General features: G+C 53.4%; 1 protein-coding gene across 1 annotated transcript in view; it reads right to left on the bottom strand.

The window, feature by feature from the left end:
* Positions 1 to 6,159: 6,159 nt before the first annotated feature.
* Hcn4 (hyperpolarization activated cyclic nucleotide gated potassium channel 4) overlaps positions 6,160 to 24,038 on the bottom strand; it is a 41,829-nt gene continuing 23,950 nt past the window's right edge. The window contains exons 3-8 of the mRNA XM_060375005.1: positions 16,989 to 17,150; positions 14,727 to 14,945; positions 11,599 to 11,745; positions 11,251 to 11,491; positions 10,268 to 10,432; positions 6,160 to 10,159 (exon numbers count right to left, since the gene is read on the bottom strand). Coding sequence (XP_060230988.1) covers positions 8,706 to 10,159; positions 10,268 to 10,432; positions 11,251 to 11,491; positions 11,599 to 11,745; positions 14,727 to 14,945; positions 16,989 to 17,150 — 2,388 coding nt within the window. The 3' untranslated portion in view covers positions 6,160 to 8,705. The remainder of the gene's footprint in view (positions 10,160 to 10,267; positions 10,433 to 11,250; positions 11,492 to 11,598; positions 11,746 to 14,726; positions 14,946 to 16,988; positions 17,151 to 24,038) is intronic.

Genomic DNA, 24,038 nt, shown 5'->3' with positions numbered 1-24,038 from the left:
AGAGACTATTCTTTATCTGATTCCATCTCTTCAATCCATACAGACCTGTGGTCTAACTTATGGCCTGTCTTGGAGCACGATCCATATACAATCCTGGGTGCTGTTGGAGGAAGTGTCCAAGCAGCACCTGATAGGTATAGTTGGTTTGAATTGTCCAGATCTACTTACTCTCCTATAGTCCAGGCTGTCCTTAAACTTCTGATCCTCCTGCCCTTCTCTCCCAGGTGCTGGGATACAGTTGTGAGCCACCATGTCTAGCTTTGAGTCTACTTTCAAGCTAATCTTGAGTTTATCTGTTCTGTCCAGCTCTGAAGGGAGAGTACTAGCTTGGCAGTTTTTACCTCTTTCAGGCTTACGTCCTGCATTTGAGGGGTATGTGTTTTTAGAAATGTCACTTTTTTTTTATTGATTAAGTCCTTTTCTCTTCATAAGATGTCCTTTGTCTTTAGCAGTTATTCTGTATTAAGTCTGCTTCAGTATTAGAATAACAGTTTGGTCTTCTTTTGGCCATTGTTTACCTGGTATAACGTTCACATTCTTTTATCTTCAACCTAGTGGCTTGTTTGAAGATAACATATATCTCTTGTAGACAGTGTACAGCTAGATCATGAGTTTTAATCCTTTCTGCAAGTCTTTTGCTTTTGATTTGAGAGTTTAATTTATCTACATGTCATGCATTTACTCAACAGTAGGAGTGACAGCTGGTTATTTCCTGTTTAGTTTCTCTGTGTCTTGCTTTTTAAAAATTATTTCATTACTCAAGAAAATAAAAAGGTAAACCACAAGCTCAGAGAAAATAGTCCCCAAACAACTATTTTATCAAGTATACATGGTGAGTATTTTAGTTATGATCTAATAATAAGGAAATGGAAGGCTTAATAGAAACAACTGTGTAAAAATTTGAGTAGTCATTTTACCACGGAACACATATGGGTGGAAAATAGATAGCCAAAAGCATCTTTAGTCCTTGAGGAAATGCAAATTAAAAGCAGAGCTAACATTACATAGAGTGGTGGTGACACTGCAGCTGGCAACTGCAGTGTAAGGGTATGAAGTGACTAAAAAGCTGGTGTGACTGCTGACAGAGATGCGAGCGGTCCTTCCACTGTGGAAAACAAAATTACAAATATAATAACCAAATGACTCAGGACAGCCATTCCTGGGAGTTTAAAATCAGTGAAAACTTATATTCATCTTGAAATCATTAGAAGAATAAATTTTTAAGCTTCTCACCACAAAAATATGATATATGAAGTAATACATGTTAATTAGCTCAATTTAGCCATTTCACTAAGTACATATTTCAAAGTATCATGTGTATGATAAATATATGTAATTCGTGTTTGTCAATTTAATGTTTTAAAAATCCCCATTCATAGACTTGAACACAAATATTCATAGAAGCTTTATTCTTTATAGCCAAAATTGGAAACAGTTCAGTTGTTCATTGATGGTTGAATGAATAAACAAATCGTGACCAAGCCATACAAGAAAGTCCAGTGCAGAATCCCACAGGCAGAGCTCAAAGGCATCAGGCTAAATGAAGGACACCAGGCAAGTATAGACTAAGTGCTCTGTGAGTCCCTGTCCATGAAATTTCAGAAGCAGCAAAACTTCAGGGATATAATAAGAGCCGCTGGGAATCAAGTAGGAGGAAGAAACTGGAGGGGGATGGGAGAGAATCATGGAAGCATTCTATATTCTAATTGTTGAGGTGGTTGTAAGACCTCACTGAACTAAACACTTAAAATTGGTGAATTTTACTCCATATGTATTATACCTCAATAAGAAACACAGATAAAATTAGCAATAATAATGAAAGCATGAGAAGGTAGGAACAAATCCAATGAAATGTAAAACCTTGATGAAGATGATTATAAAACAATTTTAAAAGAACAGGGCAGGATGTTAATGACTGGTATGCTAGTGAGTTTTAGCTATCAACTTGACACAGGCAACCCAGAGCCACCTGGCAGAGTCTTAATGGAAAATTGCATGGATCAGGTTGTTCTGTGTTCATGTCTGTGGGAGACTGCCTTGATTGTTGATGTAGGAAGATGCAGCCCACCGTGGGTGGCACCATTCCCTAAGCAACGAGTCCTGAGCAGTATAAAAGGAGAAAACAAGCTGACAGTAAGCAGTAAGTCAGTTCCTACCTTGACTCCTTGGAGTAATGAACTATAAACCGGAACTGTGTGGCAAACAAGCCCTTTCTCCCCTAAGCCGAGGTGTTTTATCGCCACCACACAAAGTGATGCCTGGAAAATGTTCTAGGTGTCCCCAGTCTCCATAAACAGCGTCTTTAGTAGTTGGGTGGTAGCCCTGAGACAGTGGGATATAAAGGAAGGTAAATGGACAACATATGCTGGAGTATGCGAGGCTGTTAGGCAAAGAAGGCACCAGGGAAATTTTCAGAATTTGAAATGTCTGCACTGATAAACTTGAACTACATTTTAATACATAAAGCATCTGTGTATCAGAACAGATGAAAGGAAAGGGGGGGAAGAAGGAGGGACAAAGGGAGAGGGAGAGAAGGAGAGAGAGAGAGCACTTACACAAACCAAACCAGGAAGAAGATATTAGTGACACAGTTAATGAAGGACTTATTTTGTTTTCCTAATAAAATGTGTATAAAAGTCCTACAAATCAACAAAAAGACAAATGACAATAGAAAATGGAGCAAAACACATGAATTCATATTTCTCAGACGTAGAAACATAAATGGCAAATTAGTATACGAACAAAGACCCAGTCTTACTGGTAATTAGAGATTTGCTCATTAAAACACAATTAATAGCACTAGGCTGGGGAGAGTAAGAGGCCTGACGACTCCGGCTCTTGGCAAGAATGTGGAGCGAGAATAACTCATACCCTGCAGGTGGGAGTGTAAACTGTTTGAACTACTTAAAACAGGTTGGCATTATCTTATAAAAAGCAGAGTAATTTGCCCGTGAGTCAGCTGTTCCACTGCTGGATATGGCGCCTAGAGATGGCCCACCGGGAGCTGTTGTAGCGCCAGTGTCTGCAAGCGTGGGAACTAGAACTTTCCCATCTCCAGACTGGAGTCCTATGCAGGCGAGATAAAGAGGAGGCTACAGGTTCTGTGCGTCCTCAACGCCCCACAGTGGTAACATCAAATGTAAAATGGATTAGCATGTTCAGCATGGTGTCATTTGTGTAACAGACATTTCAAAACCATAGATCTCTTGAGTGAAATACAAGGATAAAGGAGTGTGACCTTCCCCATTCCAGGAAACAAAAAGACATTTCTTGTTGTGACAGGGGCTTGTTGTCCAGGCTGGCCTGCCGCTGGTTATGTAGCTGTGGCTGGCCTTGACCTCCTGGTCCTCCTGCCTCCACCTCCTGAATACTATGGGTAAAGGCATTTACCCCCACACCTGGTCTTATGTAGTTCTGAGGATTGAATCCAGATTTACCCATGCTAGGCAAGTACTCTGCAAAACTGAGTGACATCTCCAACCCTATAGATCATTACTGTAGAGAAATGTTAAACTGTCACAAAACTAACAAACACACAGGTTTTTATCACGTACAGAAACTCTGAACTATATTAGTAACAAAATCCTTCACCAAGCAGCTACTTCTAATTCTACCCTTCAACCTTGGCATGCAACCAAATGCATTGTACCAAGACCCCATTTCTGTGGTAAAAGGGAGAGAAATCTAGGTCTCAGATAAGTGGTTTTGCCTGGGGAAGCAGGGCCACAGATGCCTTCAAAGGTGAAAGTTGTGTTCTATTTCTTAAACTAGGTGATTGGTAAATGGCTAGTGTTGTTAATATCCTCATATGGAATGTGTCTTCTGCCTGTCTGAAATATTCCACCTTCAAGTGAAAGAGGATTAAAGAAGCAAAGTCAGCAGGGGCGGGGGCCAGCAGGGGCAGGGGCCAGCAGGAACAAGCTCTGAGCTTCACTAGGAGCCATGGACAGCAGAGAATAGAAGAGCCTGCTCCATCAGAAGGGGCTGAAGCCCCAGCCAAGGCTCAGGGAAGTTGCGTGGGCTGCGATGAAGTGTGGGAGGCTTTTGTCTGCAGAAGGAGAAAGGCTGGGGCCTGGGTGGGGGCACCCTAGAAGGCATATGGAGTGACAAGATAGGGAACCAAGACTGGCCCCAGCAGCACCAACCTTTGGAAAGAAGAACTCTTACAGCTGAGTCTAGGTTGAGTAGGGAGAGTGGGAGCCCCAAATCTGGGGAGAACCTGACCAATGGGGTCTGACACTGAGGAAATAGCAAGACCAGCAATGGACATCAGCCCTGGATTCTCCAGTGCCTAGAGGAGTGGGGAGGAGAGGTAGAAGCCACATTGCTCGGGGAAGAGGTGGACTGGCAGGGTAGGAAGTGAGGCCGGAGAGTTGACCGCCCTTAGGAAATTCTGCTGAAGAAAGCAGTGCGTAGCGCCTGGGATGAGACGCACCTTCCATTCCGAGTCCGTTCAAAGTAGGCTGAGGCAAGAGGATCAGCCATTCAAGGCTTGCCTGGCCTACAGACTGAATTCAAGGCTAGCCTGGGTAACTCAGCAAGACCCCGTCTCAGCAAACAACCCAGGGGTACAGCACTTGCCTGGCTTATAAGAGGCCCTCTAGGTTTGGTCCCCAGAAACGTTCTCTCTCTCTCTCTCTCTCTCTCTCTCTCTCTCTCTCTCACCATTCGAATTTTCTAGTCAAGTTCAGTGCCACTGAGGCACTTGGGTCTTCCCACCTTTCTGATAGCCAGCAGAACAGCAGCTGTCCCGTGGGCTGCAGCCTGTGGGGGAGGTGCCATCTCCAGACTGGGGAGGGAGGAGTATTTCATCACTGGCTATCTAGAGTTGTTAGTCAAGGAAAACAAACCAATTGCCGTTTACACTGTGGCTTTTTAATTCTAAACAGACCAGCACTCTATAATATAAGTGCCTGCTCAGGGCCAAGGCCCAAGCTGAGTATACAGCCAGCTGAGTATACAGCCAGCTTCCTTCACTTTGGCTGATGGGCATCCCACCCCTTTCCCGTGGCTCACTGTCATTGAGGCCTTTCTGGCGTTAGAGTTGGTGGGAGAATGAAATGAGACAACAGGAAAGCACCCAGAGCTTAGCATACAGTAGGCACTTACTAATTGCCCCTGTGAAAAGCAGTTTTTTCTAGAGAAAAGCAGTTATCTGGCGAAGCCACCCACTTCAGTTTTCTTAGGACCTGCCGCTAATCCCTCCCCACCCAACTCCACCCACAAAGGCTTCCCCTGGCCCCAGCAGCCACTGTGGGCCACACTAGGCTGCCCCTGGAGTAGCTGAGTTTAGCCCCGCCTATGCCATGCCAATGGAGTCCCTGAGGAAGCACTGCCACCTGGCCACAGGGGGCAGTTGTCATGGGGACGCTGGGCCTGCTGAGCTGTCTGCCTAGCAACAGGCTTCCAGGCCTGTCACCACGGAAACAGCCTAGGCAGGTAGTGATGGGGAACAACCGGCCAGGTCCCCTGGCTCTTTCCAGAGGACTTCACCCTCTTCAGGCAAGCAGGATGGTTCCCCCACCAGCTTGGAACCTGAAGACTGCTCTTCCAACCCCAGACCCCTGCCCCAAATATCAAGGTCCAAGGGCCTGCAGGTACCATCTGTGGCCAAAGCTTAGTAGAAGGGTAGAATGTGAGACAGAAGTTGGTGCCATGCCACCTCCAGCTCCGGGTCTGCCCCTGAACATCAGCCCCACATCTGTACTCTGCCCCCTGGCGCCTGTGATGCTTCCCCACAACTCACCTCCTGCCCCCAGCCACCGCCCACTGCTGAGGCTCTGTTTGCAGCAAGAGGGCACACCCCCGTTCAGCATCTGGCTGGCTGGAGCTCATGTCCTAGCCTCCTTCTTCACAGAGACTGTGGAGCCCGTCAGAGGCAGGAAGATCTCCACGGGACCCCCGCCTTCTCCCTTCCCTAGCAGCTCTGGGAATGCCCGCTCACCCTCAAGGACCCGCACTCGGGCGCACACCTGCCTGTAGTCCGGCCCCGCGCCCCCAGCCATCGTCTGCATATGGCTCAACTCCAGGCCTCTGGGTGGGGGCAGGCAGGGGCATACGTGTGGGCACGGGTGCTCGAGGGCCGAGTGTCACTGCCCCTCCCCCACACCCCCTCTGGAGACTCCAGGTTTCCCTGTGAACCTTACCACCCCATCACTGATCCCAAAACAAGGCGGCATTTGCTGGAATTTTTTTTTATTTAAATAAAATATACAAGACGGTGTATTCAACCGTTTTCTGTTTTAAAAGTGGAAGATTTGAAAATTGCTTGTAGAGGTTGGGGGGTGAAGGTCCTACTGACTGGACCTGGCCTCTCCATAGTCACCAAAGAGTTTGCCAGTTTGTCAGAGCGTTTATAAAATGCATGGATCAGCAGAGAAGAGCGACCAGGCCAGGCCTGATGACAAGGGGACTCTCCCCTCCTTGTACCGCAGGCCTCCATCTCATGTCCTGCGCCTTTAGGATGGGCTGCAGGTTTGGTGGAGTCCTGCTAGCACTGAGCTGCCGTCCTTGGGGCAGGGTATAGAACCCAAGTCTGAGGACTGTCTGGGTCTGGAGATGCTTCTCTGGCTCCCACCGTTTTCCAGGGTCCCGGGGCCTTCGCCTCTTCTCTCCTGAATCATCACATCCCACTCCCTGCAGGCTCCCACAGACGGGCTCCCTGGGGCATCCCAGGGCAGCTCAGGGCCAAACCTGCTCATGCCACCATTCTGGCTGGTCACTAGAGACCATGGACACGGTAGAACCAGCTCTCCTCACTACGTGGGCATCCTGCCTGCTTAGACCGTAGATAGGGAGGGCTCTGGCTGTGCGTCTCCCAGGGCCCTGCTGGAGAAGCTGACCCAGCCTCGGGAGGCATTAGGGATGCTTTCCTATCTCTGGACTCTGCTTCTGGCTGCTCGCTGCCTTCAGAGCCAAACCCACACACCAACCTCGCCTGTCATCCAAGGTCCTCCCTGTCCCTGGCCTGTGCATCTCCCCCGGTAACCCAGTTCCCCAACTCCACATCACTGCAGTAACTCCCCTATCACTCCATCCTCCCTCACTCCTCCACGCACTCTCCCACTCTTCCCCTATCTCAAGGCCTGGCTCGAGCCCACCACGGGCCATGCACTTCCCTTGGGCCGTGACAGGCCCGGCCACCTCCTGAGTCCTGAGATTTTAAGTCTTGGCGCCCTCGACTAAAGTTCCCAGGGCTCCCGCCATAGTTCACTGGCGCAGTGGGCTAAGTTTACGAGAAGGGCGAAGAGACATGGTTTATTGAGCACCTACTATGCCGTGCGCCAGGCACGGGGCTGGGCATGTCACGTCTTTTTCTTATCTGGTCCTCACTGGTCATCGCGAGGCAGTTCCAGTTGTTCTTATTTTACTAACGAGGGCATGGAAAGGTCAAATAGGTTGCCCAAGGCCGCACAGCTAAGAAACAGCAGAGCCGGGATCTGAATAAAAGCCTGACTGCCACCAACCTCCATCGCTTCCTTCTGCGCTCTGCCCAGGGACCACAAGCTGGTGCTCTACAGCACACTGCTTTCTGAGGGGAGCAGCACAGGCCTTCGCCTTGGGGAGGTGCTGGTCTGCAGCTCAGACCAGACCAGCTCTTCCACTCCTGATTATGTGATTCTGGAAAAGCGACCCAGCCCTCAGTTTCCTCGCCTGTGAAATGGGAAAAACCAAAGTCCCCACCTCCCAGTCTGTAGGTATGTGTAACCAGTGCCTGGCACACGACACTCAATGAGGAGAGGTTCCCCCCAACTCCCATTGCACAGCTGGAGAAACTGAGGCCATGGAGGTGTCGGGTGTGCTTGAAGCCCTGGGAGGTGGAAGGCTCAGCCTGGAGTCTTCCCCTCCACGGGACTGGAGGGCGGGCTAGAGCTGGGTTACAGCCCAGAGATGGGGAAGATGGTCTGTTGCAAGGTTCCAGGGGTCTCCTTCCCTGAGGACTGGGAGAGAGTGTCCCCGAGCCTGCAGTGCCCAGCCCGCGGGCCACAGCAGATTCCTGCATGTAAGGTGACCTGGGTGTCCTGGCAACATGGGATTAAACTAGACAGCACACGCATGTGCGCACATGGGAGCTGATATCTACACGGCTCTACAGAGCACTACATAGCTATACATAGACACATCTTACATACATATACATATTCATATACATATCTTGCTACGTTTACAGTAGAAAAAGATGCAAGGCTCTCAAGGCCCGGTGTGTCCCAAGGACTCAGGCGCCTGAGACTCCTGGGAACACACCCCAGGGCAGCCCTCAACAGAGTGGGCTCCAAGTTCACAGCCAAGGAACTGATGGTAGGTAGCTCTTGCTCTAAAGAACAATAGAATGACAGGTCTGTGCTAGGACCCCCGACATGGGTCACCCCACCCCTGCTCTGCCCCCAGTCCCTGTCTGCCTTCCTTTGGCTGTTGCCTTTGGGCCTTGCCTGCTTCTCTCCCTCCCTCCCTTCTTCCCTCCCTCCCTCCCTTCCCCCTCCCCCCTCCCTCCCTCCCTCTAGTGCTGAGTATTAAAATAGTCTATAAAAGCAAGTGACCAAAAATCTATAGCTCTAAGAATACCTGGTTATTTGCTGCCGTCTTTTGTTTTTCTGGGGTATGTTTTTTGTTTAATGGTTATTATTGTTATTGGTATATCTCCTAATCACAGTTAAACCTGAAGGAAGAAAAGAGTGAGAAAAAAAAAGAGGGAGGGAGGGCCCAGCTCATAGATTAGACGGCAGTTTGGAGCGCACTGGCTCAGACCTAGCCCCAGGTTCCCTCTGGGGTGCAGCAGTCAGAGGGGGCCCTCCAGAAGAGGCGGCTCTTGCCCCAAACAAAGAAAGTGGGGGTGGCAAAGAACCTGAGGATGTCTTCCGAGGCAAAGTGACATGCTGGCCTGGGAGGGCACCATACGGCCTCCCAGGAGGCCCAAGGCCCCCACTGCTCCCACTGCCACCCCCAGCCCTGGGGTAGAGTGGGAAGGCGGCCACCGACTCCCCTGAAGAGTGAGGTGAGGCCCTGCGGAGAGTCTGTGCCCCATCCTGGGGGAGGGCTGGCTGAGAGGCTGAGATGAGCTTCAGGTCCTGTGTGAGGCGGCCAGGGGTGAGGGGTGGCGTGCCCCTGCGCTGTGGAACCTGGGGAGGCGGAGGGCTGGATGCAGGAGGCAGGAGCAAGGAACCATGGGAGCCAGAGGCCCGGGGTGGGGCACTCGGGAAAGTTCTTGGGGGGCCGGGGCTGTGGCCTGGAGGGCTAAGGCCCCCTCGGGGGGTAAAGGCTACAGGAGAAGCACCCCCAGAGGCCCCTGCCATGAAGGACGGCTGTTCAGGCCGTGAGGGGGTCTCTGGTGTACTTGGTGGACCAGCTGCCAGGCCTGGAGACAACTCTCCAGGAGGCTGGCCCAGCTGCCCAGGGCTGGATGATGGTGACCTAGAGGAGGGCGGGGGCGGCAAGAAGTGCTCCAGGAGTCCCAGGCTTCCGCGGGCCCCCGGCACTGGGGGTGGAGGCTGGGCAGCCTGTGGGGAGCGAGCGCCTGGTTGCAGTGGGGTGAGCAGCGGGGAGTCGGAGGATGACAGGGAGCCACCTAGCGCTTTGTGAAAGTGGCTGAACCCAGCTGTGGTGGCAACAGCTGCGGAGGTGGACGGCGGCGCTGGTGGGGAACCGCAGGCTCCTGGAGGCGGGGGAGAGCTACAGGAGGGCAAGAGAGGGCTCAGTCCAGGAGGCGCAGAGAATCCAGCCAGCTGCTGGATGTGGAAGGAGGAGGAAGATGGCGTGTCCACCTGTGACGGGCTGCTGGCTGGTGAAGCAGAGCCCAGCGCCGAAGGGATCAACGACTGCAGCCTCCTTGGGTGCCTTGGTGTCTGTCCAGCCCCGAGGTTGCCCAGCCCAGGTCCTGGAGGGGGCCGGAAGATGGCGGCGGGCAGGCGAGGGTGGTGTGTGAGAGCTATGGCCACTGATGTCGTAGCAGCAGCAGCCTGGAGAGGTGCCTGGATCAGCGGGGTCCATATGACAGGCGTGGGGGTTGGGGTGGCCGAGGCAGCAGCCTGGACGCGGTGCGCGCAGTGGGCCATCTCACGGTCATGCCTGACGATCTGCTGGATGATCTCATTCTCCTGGTAGTTGAAGACGCCTGAGTTGAGGTCGTGCTGCACCTTGTGGAGGAGGATGGAGTTCTTCTTGCCTGAGCCATAAAAAAAGAGAGGACACTCAGGCCACACCCAGAAAAGGCTCCGAGGAGTGGCCGCGCACTCACTTCCCTGCCCTCCCGCCCGCTCGTCCTGCCCCTCACCTATCCGGTCCAGGCGGTCCAGCGCAACAGTCTCGAAGGCCCTCCGCATCATGGGATACTCCTCCAGCACCTCATTGAAGTTGTCCACGCTCAGCGAGTAGAGGCGGCAGTAGGTATCTGCCCTCACGCTAGCTGTGCGCCGGCCCCGGGTCAGCAAGCAGATCTCTGTGGGCGCAGCAGGACTCAGGGTCAGTTCAGGCCACCCAGCGCCGCACAATCCTCACCTTGGCCCCCACTGCTTGGTACAATAACCTCACAAGGCTGCCTGCTAGGTTGTAGCAATACTGGGTACCAGCTCCAACCCCACCAAATGGGCGCCAAGCTATTTCTAACTCTGGGGACAACCACCCTCCAATGGACAGAATTCCTTTGCCCACCCCTATTCCTGGGCTGAAATCCCCATCGTGAGGTGATCTGGTACTTACAGGTGGGGCTTTGGAAGGTGATTCATAGAAGAAGCTGGGGGTGGGGGGACAGGCCAGATGGCCCGGCAGTACCTCGCTTTTGGCCAAGCCTGATGGCATGAGTTGGATACCCAGGACCCACATGGCAGGAGAGACTTGACTACCCAAGTTGTCGCCTAACCTCTACACGGGTGCCACAGTGTGTGAGAGTGGGTGGGTGCGGCTGGGTGCATACAGGCACGTGCATGCACACACATGTAGCGGAAGAGGCCACAGAAGCAACACACGAGTTCTCTCTGCCACCTGGCACAGCAAGAAGGCAGTCGTCTTCCCCTGAGAGAGCCCTAACGGAGCCCCCTGCTTGACCTGCTCTGTGAGCCCCGCCTCCAGAGCTGGTGGTTTAGAAGGCTCCAGTCTTACCTGCTTTACCATAGCAGACCTCACCGACGGACACCCCTAACGGGGCTCAGTCACCCACTTCCAGGCTGTGCCCTGAAGGGGCCTCGTGCTTCTGATCTTGAGTATCCCCTAGCTTAGCTCCTGGTCGCTCCCATTCTCCTGGGGGCCCGGCTGTCTCACCTCCAAAATAGGAGCCGTCAGCCAGCTTGGTCTCCTTGTTGCCCTTGGCGAGCACGCTCACCACCCCGTGCTGGATGAAGTACATCTTCCTGCCGACGGTCCCCTCGCGGACGATGTAATCCCCGGGCTGGAAGACCTCGAACCGCAACTTGGTCAGCATGGACGTCACAAAGTTGGGGTCTGCGTTGGCAAACAGTGGCATGGAGGCCACCAGCTTTCGGCAGTTAAAGTTGATTATCTCCTGCTCCGCAGACAGCACGGGGGGGGGGGGGACAGAAAGGAGCAGGTCAGGGGCTGTGTGCCGGCAAGGCCGAGCACCCCCTCCCGCTCAGGCTGCCCGAGGCTCACCTCTCGCAACGGCTCACTCAGCTCCCCCAGGATGCTTTCCTCATCGAACATCTTCCCCTGGTAGCGGTGTTCATAGTAGTCATGGATGCGCTGCCGGGTGTCAGGCGGGAGCTTGTGGAAGGACATGTACTGCTCCACCTGCTTATACTGAGATGGGGAGAGAGACAGAGGTCACCTCCAGGCACCCCAGGCTGGTCACCGAGGCACACGCCACCCCTGGGGCGCCCTCAGCCAACTTCTGCTCAACATAATGTAGGCACACTGAACCCGAGATAACAGCCCTGACTCTGTGATGGAGTGCAGCGGAGGAAGGCTTCACCAGGTGAAGGAGGGCCTCACCATGCTCAGAACTATAAAGATGAGTGACACCAGGGACTGTCCAGGTTCAGGGCTAATGACCAAGGGAGGAACCAAGTTTCCCCCAAACACACTGGAGCTGAGTCACCAACTCTGGAAGAGAAAGTGCCCGCTCCTGCCAGGAGTGACAAGAGACCCAGCAACAGGAGGGCCTGCAGTGAGGCAGAAGCACAGAGGGTAGAAGTGAGGACCCCTGACCCTTTGCAAGCTCTGTAGCTATAGCCTCAGTGGGGGCGTTGAGTCTTTTTTTGATTTGGTTTGGTTTGCTTTACTTTTGCTTTAGTTTTTTCCAGACAGGGTTTCTCTGTGTAGTCCTGGCTGTCCTGGAACTCACTTTGTAAACCAGGCTGGCCTCAAACACATGTCGTTCCACCTGCCTCTGCCTCTCAAGCGCTGCGACTAAACAGCAGCTCCAGTTGAGAGGAGGTGCAGGACCGTCACGGCGGTAGCCTCCTGGCCAGCCGCTGCGACAGAGGGAGCCTGTACATTTGGAGCTGTGTGTAGAGAACTGCCTCTCAACAAACAGATGGAGGAACACCGGGCAGTAGCGAGCCTGCTACTGGAGGAGTCTGGGGAGGGGTGGGGGCGGTGGCAGGGAGTAAGGCAACCGAGCCGATTCTTAGGTAAACCAGGAAGACTCAACCAAGAATAACATCACATCGGGGAAATTCTCGAAGTCACACGCAGCTTTGCTCTAGTCAGGTGTGCACAAAGGCCTGCCGTGCATTCCACAGGCTGAGCCCTAACTCTTCAGACTACGCCTCACGTAGGCCTGGCCTGAGTCCTGTCCTCTAGGACATGGGTCCTAGTCTATCTTCCCCACCCCTGCTTTCTGCTAACCCGGAACATTGCTTCCTCCTACCCTCCCCCACACCACTGCACGTGCGTCCCATGACCACTGGCCTGGAATTCTCTCCCACTCTCCTGCCTTCTCAGAGCAAGCTGCTGTGCCCCCTCCTGGCCTAAAGGCTCTGCTGGGCTTCACCGTCCCAGGACCTGACCCTCCCTGCCTGCAGGCTGCCAGCCCCCCTCCAGGGGACTGCAGCCAAGGCAAACAAGCAGCTAATGAGTCAATGGAGCCTAGGGTCCCCTGGGCGCCAAACACTGGACGACGGAGCTGGGTCCTGCCGGTGAGGACTCCTCGCCTGGACAGGGAAGACAGACCGCCCCTACTTAGCCCCATGAGGTTAGTGACAGGAGGCAACGTGGAGTAGAAGAGAGGGTGCTGTGGAGTCACACGATAGACTGGAGCTCAGGGGTCTCAGAAGGTCACGTTCAAGGTAAGATGTGGAGACAGCAGGGGAAGGGAGGAAAGCATTCTGTTCTTAGAGCCTTCTCTGGACCCAAGGCAGGAGCACCCACAGAAACCAAGAGCATGGGACCAGCATGAACTCAGCTCAACATCAGCCAGATTGTGGCCCTTGAGTGCAGGGTGAAAAGACTTGTCTAGGAGCGCATCTTCACCTTAGGAGCAATGGGAAGCCTTGAAGACTTACATGAGGAGGAATTCTGTCTCTTTCACACAGACATATGAATGAATGTGTACACACATATGAGGAGCTGGCGTATTACTGTGACAAACAGGCTGTCCTGGCCTCATATAGGCTGCCCACCAGCAACCTGTGAGGCTGAGGATAGCCTTGGAACTTCTGATCCTCTTGCTTCCACCTCCCAAGGGCTGGAGTTGCAGGCACGTACCACCAGGCCCAGTTAATATGGTGCAAGGATCAAATCCAGGTCTTCATGCATGCTAGGCAAGAACTCTACCAACTGAGCTACATACCCAGCCCAGTCTGAAATAGCTTCCTGAGTGCTGGAGTTACAGCAGTATGCCACCATACCTAGCAAAGGAGTACAGAGGAGCAGCTCCTTAGTTCATGAATATCGACTAGCTTATTCTGTGTGAATACAGTGCTAAGTGGCTTACATTACTCCTCGCAGACCCCAGGACCCTGTTCTGCACAGAGAGAAGTGACAGGACCACAACTCAGAACTGTCAGAGGAGACACTCGGGGACCCCAGGCTGCCTAAACCCAGGCCATAGTTCTCAGTCACTACAATCAAAATGTGGCTATAGGGACCCAGAGAGAAGGCAGGGAGCAGGGCTTTAACGTGACCACAGACAGTGTTATCAAACTAGCTAGGGTCTGAGCTGCTGGAATCTGTCAGAGTGCAGGTTAGGTGTGGCAGGGGAGGAAGACTGCCCTGACTTTCTACATGAGGAGGGTAGGTGGTCCATGGGCTACCCAGGCAACACTGGAGCTGAGAATGAGCGGGGCTGGTGGTGCCATGGAGCACGTGAGGGCCGTGTAGGGGCAGGACATAATGCCTCGGAAGCCCCAAAGGGATCAGAGCACTTAGGGTCCTATGGTGACACGTGATGAGAGGAGCCGGGTGAGGCCAGCAGGGAGGACTGGCGAGAGACGGTCCTAGAAACGGTGTGAGAAGCCAAGGAGTGGGAGCCCTAGCCGGTGCGGAGAGCCTGGCAAGTGAGGCCTGAAGACCTCACTAGATTCAGCAACAGTGAGGGTACCAGTTCCTCCAAGTAAAGAGACAGCTTCCCCTCCCCCAACTACAGCAGAGAGGAAGGAAGGCTGGGTTCAGAACAGACAGTTTTAAGTCAGGGGCTTGACAAGAGAAGACTGTCCATCACAGTACTGACGGTTGTGGGCCTGGGCACCCATTTGCTGGCCATGTGTGCTTCCTCTTGCACAGATCCAACGAGCAACTCCTCCTGAGGAAGTCCTCGGCGGACACGACGCTCAACCTACCTTCTCCTGGTACTGGCGTCGGGAGGAGTCCAGGGATTGGATGAGGGCGGTGGCATGGCCGATGAACATGGCATAGCAGGTGGCACCCACGATCATGCTGAGCATGGTGAGCCAGACGTCGGACATGCCGAGGGGTGCCTGCCGCCCATACCCGATGCACAGCATGTGGCTCATGGCCTTGAAGAGGGCGTAGGAATACTGCTTCCCCCACGAGTTATTCTGCAGACAGAGCACAGGAGGACAAGCGGATGGGACGGGGAGAGCAGGCCTGGGACAGGAGCAGAGAAGGCCCTTTTTGCTGGCACCTAGAAGGTTCCCTGACAATGTTCAGGCACAGGGCTGCCCAGCATTGCCATTGGCTGAAGGCCTTCCGTGATGAGCAGGGAAGCTGGTCCTGACAACTCATGGTGACACTGACCAAACCTAGACCTTCCTATTACAGTGGGGTGGGGATTGCAAGGAAGGTCCATGGGGGGGGGGAGTGAGCCAGCTGGCCCCAGTATGATCTCAGGGGCAGGGGAGAAGGAGGCTAAATTCTCCTGGCTGGGGAGCATATGGCCCCAGGCTGAGCCACCCTGCTATCTTTCCCCTCACCAAGTAACCCCATCTCCTATCCCCAAACAGCTGCCAAATGAAGCCCGTTTCCCCACTGACCTCAATTATAAATGCTTCCCCTAGGGGGATGGCTCTGCGGGAGAGGACACCGCAGCCCTCTTTTTAGATGAGCAGCAATTGGAGCTTCCTGTGGCTCTCAGAGCCCTGCCCTCGCCTAGCCAGGGCTGAAGGCAGACACTCCTGAGTACACAGTGCATGTGTGGGCTGGGAGGAGGGAAACAGGGAGGGAGGCTCTCGGCTATTTCCATCTCCAAAGCCAGTCAGTGTCTCAAGGAAGGCTCCTTGTCTCAGGGGGCTCAGAAAGGCCATCTCTTGAACTTAGCGCATGTGTGGGCCTGTGACTCCACATGCATAGAAGAAATCTCCCCATAAGGGGGACACAGCTGAGCCTCACCCCTGGCCCCTTCCCCACTGTCTCCACTCACAGCCAAAGTGGGAACAGTGTGAGACCCACAGAGCCTGTGCCTAGAGCCCTAAGCATTTCGGCAGGCATCTGGCTGTTCAGGCATCTGGAGGCTGTCAAACCAAGCCAAATTCAAGCTCACCATCTTGGCTAGAGCTGAGCTCATCTGTGGAGTCTGTGGTTCAGTCCAGACTAGGGTAGTGTGGGTAGGGCTGCTCCCCAGGGGTGAAAAAGGCCTGCATCCTGGCCTTGAGGATTAGGGGCAGCCCCCAGCTCTCTCCTGTCAGAGCTTCTGGCCTCACTGCTGAGCCTCTGGGAACAGGGGAAATTCAACCCATATGGTTGATTCACTTACACTTAGTTCATCAAAAGCCTATTTTGTAAAGGCCTGTTTGATGCTGAAGATGCCTTAGGGTCTCTTTCACCTCTTCCTAAGCCAGTTTTTCATCCCTTGGAGCCCTGGCGATTTGCCTTCAGACCACACCACACCACACTGACTAGTAGGAGAGGCGGGTACACCAGTGCCAGAGAAATCGCCACAGGGAGCTCTTCCTGGGAACCCATCTGTAGCTTGGGGGCTCTATGCCATGAAGTCCGATTCTCTCACCCACTCACAGTGCTGGCGAGGGTCACCCCGAAGCCTGCCCACTCCCCATGCTCATCCTGGCTGCTATGTGGGCCTCTTTAGGGAGTTGGGACACTCAGCTGGGCCTCAGACCAGAAAGTGGCTGTCTATGAACATGGAACCTGCCTGTGCTGCTGACAGTGCCCTTGTGGCCTTTGTTTCTCTCAGCTCAGCTTCCAGGCAGCATTGTTAGGGAGACAGGAGCCGTCAGCCCAGTTGTGTCATACCATCACAACACAGGGTAGCCCAGGTCTCAGTCTCCTTGGGTAAATCCAGACTAACTATCAAAATGTGCGACTGGATGGAAGAGTTACAAAGTCACAGCCAAGAGTTCTGTGAATAGCTTCTTTTGAGGGGGAAGGAGAGGGGTTCAAGATAGGGTTTCTCTGTGTAGCCCTGGCTGTCCTGGACTCACTCTGTAGACCAGGCTGGCCTTGAACTCACAGAGATCCTCCTGCCTCTGCCTCCTGAGCGCTGGGACTAAGGGTGTGCGCCACCACGCCCGGTTTGTGAATGGCTTCTTGTAGCAGAAGGGGAAGCTCAGTCTGAAAGGATAGAGCTGTGGGCCCTTCAGGGCTGGGCCAGCATCTCGGGGTCCCTCACGGGGTCGCGTGCTTACCACCATGCCATTCATGGACACCCAGCAGTCATGGGGGAAGTCCTGCAGCATGGGCACCAGGAACTGCAGGCAGCCATCCCAGTGGCACAGCAGGAGCATCATGCCGATGAGGTTCACGATGCGCACCACAGCGCTGGCCAGGTCGTAGGTCATGTGGAAGATCTGTGGAACCAAGCCATTGCCCAACAAGTGAGCGGTCAGAGTGTGTGCGCAGGCGGGGGCTGGAAATAGTAAGCAAGACCCTGAAGAGACTATCTGAAGGGGACCATGGTGACCCTGCTGGCATCCATGCAGACATTCTTCCGTGAGAGGCGCGGCTATCTAGGACAAGAAGTGAGCAGAGAGGCCACCCCATCAGCTTGCTGAGGGCATGTGGATACCAGGGAGAAGCCACCCAGCCTGAAGCATGTTCTGAAGTCAGGTCCCAGACAGAGGTCCTCCCTAAATCTGTTAGTGGGGTGTCAGGGCCCAGCCCTGGGAATGGCAAAGGGGGCAGCATGGGCCCACAAGCTCCACGTTCAGATAGATTTGAACCCAGGCTGGTTCTGATGAAATTCCCAGCTGTGCTTGCTACGTCGAGGAAATCCCCAGACTTCTCTGATCATATTTCCTCACATGGAAAATGGTGAGAAAAATTTGTGACTGAGTGGTTGTCAAAAGGATTAAATTATACATATGAAGTACTTAGTGCTGAGGAAAGAAGTATTCAATAACTTACAAGCCATCACGAGACAATGTTATTAATAATTGATCTTCATGATGAGTTCATATGCATTAGCAGTACCGATGTTTCTTACCCGTGAATCAGTTCTGGCAGTATTCACGCCCCAGGCCACTGCAACCTGCCCACCTCCATGTGTGGCTCTGTGTGCTAAGCTATGTTATGACGGGGTCTGGCCTCCCCAGTCCCACCTCTTCTTCTAAAGCAGCCTTACACTAATGTATGGCAGAGGCTTGAGCCTGCCAGGGATCCCGAAGATTACAAGGAAGTGAGAGGGTGGAGAGAGGCTGGAAGGAGCCAAGAAGCCTGCAGAAGTTCTGGCCTTGCCTCTAGCCTGGGAGACTTTGGGGGCCCTCCAGCTGTCTGCCCCTAGTTCCGAACCCTCCATACCATCCCCAGGAAAATACATTCCTCCTGGATGGGTGGGGGGGTCCAAATTACAAGCCTGTAGGTGCCCCTTGAAGACCCAAGCCCACTTCAGAAGGGGAAGCTCAAGTCCAGAGACAAACTCTAAGTATTTCAGTTCTCAGTCTGGTATCCCTAAGGCACTGACATCAGAGACAGTGGTCATGGCAGGCAGGACAGCAGCCTCAAGGGTGTAGACTAAGCTGGGTGCCACAGAGGCAGCCCTGCCCCTAATGCAGCACAAGGGCCTTCCACAAACCATAGGTCTTCATAACTGAGCCAGGCTGACACTGTTAAAGAGCACATGCTCTCTGGTCCTACTTAGAACCTACCCTCACAATACCCCAAGGAGCCAACTTAAAGCTAGAAGTGTCAGCAAACCCCCCTAGGGGCTGGAGAGATGGTTTAGTCAGCAAAGTGCTGGCTGTGAAAGCATGGGCTCCCTAATCTGATCCTCAGAACCAACATTAAGAAGTTAGGTGTGGGTGTATGCTCTTGTAATCCTGGCCCTGGGAAGGCAGAGGAGGAGGGTCCCTGGGGCCCATTGGCTAGCCAACCTAGCATACTTGGTGAGGTTCAGGCTAGTGAGAGGCCCTGCCTCAATAACAAGGTAAATGACATCAAGGAACTATATCACACACACACACACACACACACACACACACACACACACACACACACACGGCGAGGGGAGGGGAGGGGAGGGGAGGGAAGGGAAGGGAAGGGAAGGGAAAGGAAAGGAGGGAAAGAAGGAAGGAAGGGAGGAGGGAAGGAAGGAGGGAAGAAAGGAAAGAGACAGAGACAGAGAGAGGAACCGTATCAGAGCATGGGCCAGCTAACGCCTCTTCCCTGACTGGGCATGGCAAAGGACTTCAGCCCCTGGCCAAACTCTATTCATGAAACTCTTTAAAAAACAGCCACATGTGAAGCTGTCAGAGGAATGCAGAGGCCCAGGGAAGTACCTTGAAGCACCGCTCTCACAGGCTCTAGAAGTCAGCTTTGAGCTGTTCAGAGAGGGAACGCTAGCCTCCAATCTCCCCTCTGTGCCCACAGGGTCTCAAAAGAACTGTAATAAGCCTCCCCAGGCTCTTTCCTGCAGGAGATTTCTTTAGAGTGAGGGTTGGTCGGACTCTTCTTCCCTGAGCTGTACCCTCAGAAGCCACCCTGTGTAATCCAGTGCCCAAGAATAGCCTCTTCCACATGGGAGGCAGGGAGGAAGCTTGCCCCTGCCCACCCAAGCTAAGAGCTGGTCACACGCAGAAAGGAGACTCAGAGTGGGCATGGAATCCCAGCAGTAAAGGAGGCTGAGTGGGGCCCAAAAGGGGGCTTGACAGGCCAGACTGGAGCTAGGCTGCCCTGTCTGGGGCCTGAGGGGGACTGCATGGCATGGCACTCACAGAGGCTGTCACCTGCATAGCTTCCACCTCCTCCCATCCCCGGCTTGTCAAGGGCAGCACAGCTCTGAGGAAGATTTCCTGGCCGTGGGTTGTTTGAGAGGGGGACCTCTCTAGCTACTCCCTGAGTGGAGCCTTGCTGTCTAAAGGCCACCCCATGGCGTATCTGTGCTGCCCGCCACAAGAGACCTCCAAAGGACATCCGCACCCAACCTCCGCTTGCTTTTCCTTCCACCCCAGAGATGCCCCAGTTTTCTGTTTGTCACGCCCTGGACACATGAATAGACAAGAGTGACAGATTGGCTTGCCTGTCCAGCTGTTTCCGCGTCTATCCGCACACAGACACATCCAAAACCTCTTTCTTCCCTGGCTGCACAGGCAAGCAACACAAACAGGCCTGTTAGGCTCGTCCTCCTGTGGAGACATCCCCCAACCATGGTATCTACTCACTGCCATCAGGCAGGGACAAGCTGCACACTCGTGAGGGAGCCTCCAACCCTCCAGGCACTCCCCACCGAGGGGCTCAGTTTGGCTCATCAAGATAAGCACATGTTTTTGTTCTTTCCTTTTCTTTTCTCTCTTTGGTTTTTTTGAGACAAGATTCCTCTGCGTAGCCTTGGCTGTCCTAGACTCAATTTGTAGACCAGGCTGGCCTTGAACTTACAAGGATCCGACTGCCTCTGCCTCTCTGACTGCTGGGACTAAAGTTGTGCGCTACCACGCCTGGCTTTGTTGAATTTTTTTCCTGTTTTTGGTTTTGATTTTGGTTTGAGTGAGAGAGCATGAATTTGCGTGAATAGGGAGGTGTGGAGAGGCTAGAGGAGGAAAAAGAGTATGATCAAAATATATTCTATGAAACTGTAAGTTTTAAATAAAAATTTAAAAAAAATAAGCAGTCTGTGTCACCTTTGACTTGAAGCTGTCCCGTGACTGCTCTCAGTATTTCTGGTCACACATCACCTGCTGACCACCCTGAGCCCCAACTCCTCCCCCAGCCCATCTCCTCCACTCTGCCCCCGGCCCCTCACCTCCAGCTACAGTGGCTTCTCTGGATACTTGAATACCCCGGCCATTTCTTGCCGGGCCCCAGGGATTCAGTGTGGCAGCTGCCACCCCACCTGCCCTTCTTCGGGCTCGTCATCTCTTGTTGTATTGCTCCCATAGAAAGGCCTCCCATAACGCTCTGTGAAGGAGCCTGCTACCCTCCCTTTTTGCACTCACAGCACTCTTTTCTGACTGTTTCTTCTGTGGCGTTCTCTCTAGCTAGAATGAGACTTAGTAACTGGCATCCAACAACAACATACACACACACAACAAGAAAACACGTTCCCCCCCTCTGGGTTTATATCTGTGTTCGTCCGAGTAAAGCACAGGTGGACATGCAAAACGTCTGTCGGCTGCCTGTTCGCACGCGTGTGTGGCTTACCATACGGAAGCCACAGGAAGCCTCCGGCCCTAGCTGCAGAGTGTACCGGACTGTCACATCCCACAATCCCTGACCTTTTTTATGAATTACTCTGGGCCATGCAGACAGAAGCATCAGAGCTGACATGCTCATGCAGCCTCTTCTTTCTGCACCCCTGATCTTTTGTTTATTTTAGGAGGCTGCATGTACCACAGTGCACATGTATGGATATCAGGGGACACACTTCCACCTTGAAGACACATGACCTCTTGTTTACTGCTGTTTACACCAGGGTAGCTAGCCTGCAAGCTTCCATGGACTCTTTGCCCCTCAGCTAGCCACAGGAACACTGGGATTACAGGCATGATCTACAGCCACTGGCTTTATGGGAGTTCTGGGATATGAACTCAGGACCCTAGACTTGCACAGCAACTGCTTTTACCCCAGAGTCATATCCCAACCCAGTTCCCCCTTTTATGCAATTAACTTTCTTCTAAGACCTGCCTAGTTCTGCCTTTGTCACAGTCTCGGCAGTTAATATGGCATGGGGTGCTTGGGAAGGACTCGGGAACTGGGAAGAACTCAATGACAGAGGTGATGGTGACAGTGATGGAGCCTGCGGTAAGCAGGTACCAACCAGTATATACATGGCTGTCAAAAGGGCCGTGCAGCCTGGGCAGACACAGCTCACAGGCAGCCTGCTTTGACCTCGGTGGAGAAGAATAACGGTGCTTTTCCTTCCAGGTGGACAGAGAGCCTGGGGTAGCACTGCATCACTGCAAGCGAAGAAGGTGTGGACGCTGAGGTGGCCGGTGTTGTAGGAGTCCTGTTGTACATGACTGTCGAGCCAGGTGTAACAGCACGGCCACCTCAGAGCTGCCTGGTAAGGTGGGTCAGGGTAGAGGATGCCCTGATGAATCGCAAGGACACTCACACCTTAACATTGGACAGCACCCAGGAAACATTAAGGAGAAGGCTGGCCATTGCTGAAAGAACCAAGGTTTGCTCATGTCCCTGCTGTGGGCTGGGACCACACACCACCTGCCAGTGAGCTGCACCAGGCAAATATTTGCCTTGCTCTTTACATTTCATTAAAATCTCCTATTACAATGTTGGCTCTAACTGGGGGGGTTGAGCACCTTTCTTTCTAGGCTGCTGGAGGCTTCACTAGACCAGGTGGCCTGGGCAGTTCACTCTGCCTGCTTGGCATCCTGGGAACCTCCACCCACTCTTGCAGTTTTCAGCTTCACTGGTAAAGGAACATGTCTTCCAAGTCCTAGCATACCCCGCAGGGCCTCAGTTTCCTTATCTGTAGAACAGGTCACTGGTAACTGAGCTTCTACCCCAAAGCTGTCTCCGGAACCAGGGGGAATATGGACAAAGATAACACACAGTAGGTTCTCCACATATATCGGCTCCTTTCCTTCCAGCTCTTGCCCAGCCCTTCAGCAGAGGACTTCCCTGATACAGCTCAGCACTGGGGTCAGGCTGCCCTGGAGTTTCCACTAAGGCTTCTTCTTCTTGGGATCTGGTTAAGTTTTTCCAGAGATTCTTCGCCCCCCATGCCCCCCACCTTGAGAAAATGAACACATCCCTAACCATGTGAAGGGCAAGCCAAGATCCAATAGAGGCCAGTGCATAGGTTCCCTGGATATGGCCCAGAGCTCCAGGCTGAGAGAGCTGTGATGGCACTAGCAGACAGGCAGCCCCAGTGCTCCAGGGCCACTTGCCACAGGCACCAACCATCACAGTCTGAGAGAGATAGAGACCTGGAGCCCCTCAGAGAAGAGGGGCTCATCAGGCTGTGCAGTTCCTGGCCTCCCTCATCCCACCAGTTCAGGTTTCTAGGAGAGAAGAGGCTTCTGGGATGGGTCTCTTGGCGTGCTGAAGCCTGCAGCTGGAACATCAGAAGGGAGGGCAACCAGGGTTTCTAACAATAGCCTGCGTGCCTGTGACAAGCTCACACCTCAGAGGGAGGGGCGAGGCTGGCTGGAAGAGGCTCCGAGGGAGGCTGCTGACCTACATCGCCAGGGACAGAGGAGGCTTGTGCCCAGCCGAAGCCACTCTGCCCATCCTGCTACCAAGTCTGGGGAAAACTCCAGGGCAACTGGGCCAGCCGGGGGCGCCAGAAGAAGCTGGGAGGTCAGGTGCCTTGAGACTCCACATTTTCACCATGAGGGCCTTGAACAAGCTGACTCCTCAGCCCCACACTGGGGCTCCCTGCTTCATGGCCTGTTAGTCACGGTCAGGTCCTCAAGTCAGCTAACACCACCTTCACCAAGAAAGACAGCCAGGGCCTGAGCACCTCGGCCTCAGAAAACACCAAAGCGCTCCTGATGACTGTGGAAACTAAGGCACTCATAGAAGGAAGTCACATAGGGATCTGAAGATGAGATAGGGCTGGTATTTTTTTTTTTTTTCCTACAGCCCCATCCTGCTCTGCTCTCAAGCTTTTATGTAGGTGAGGGGTTGGAAGGATCTTCCCAATGCCACTGCCCGGCAAGCTGAAGCTGGGAGAAGCCTGCATGGTAGAGTAGGCCACACAGGACCTGGAAATGGGGTTTCTTGGGTCAGCTGGGAAACCCCAATCCAATCCCAGGTTTGGGCTGGGCTGCCTAGAGGCAGAAACCAGCGCAAAGCAATTTCCTCTCAGAGATAAGGGCGAAAGCGCAGGGGGGGGGAGGGCTGTCCATCTGGCTGCTGGGGATCTCCCTTCCTGCTCACTCGAGAGAGAGCAGCATTCAGTTCAGGGCCGGGCTTCACCTCCTGGGCCCTCCTTCTCCCCCAGGGCAAGTCTAGGACTAGAGCCTGCCTAACAAAAGCTGGATAACCTAGAGGGTAGCCAGGCTAGAGTGGCAGTGGGGTCAGCAACCCTGGGCTCCCAAAGCCTAGAATGCCAGGACAGTAAGGGGGCTTGGCTCTGCCCTGGGCTCAGCTGGCTCAGCCACATGCAACTCTGTCAGCTCCCTAAGCCAGGAGGAAAACTGACCCCAGGGGTTATGGGTCCAGTGCGAAAGAAAGAAAGGAGCTGCTACTCTGAGTCTATCTGCGGGCTTGTGGCAGGCAGAAAGGTTAGGGTTTGCTCTGGGTCTTAAGGGGTCACCGGGTCCTGATTTTCTACAAGG

This window comes from Meriones unguiculatus, chromosome 1, assembly GCF_030254825.1.
Source record: "Meriones unguiculatus strain TT.TT164.6M chromosome 1, Bangor_MerUng_6.1, whole genome shotgun sequence".
Taxonomy (NCBI): domain Eukaryota; kingdom Metazoa; phylum Chordata; class Mammalia; order Rodentia; family Muridae; genus Meriones; species Meriones unguiculatus.
The sequence above is the reverse complement of the archived record's forward strand: the minus strand, read 5'-3'. Positions and strand labels throughout refer to the sequence as shown.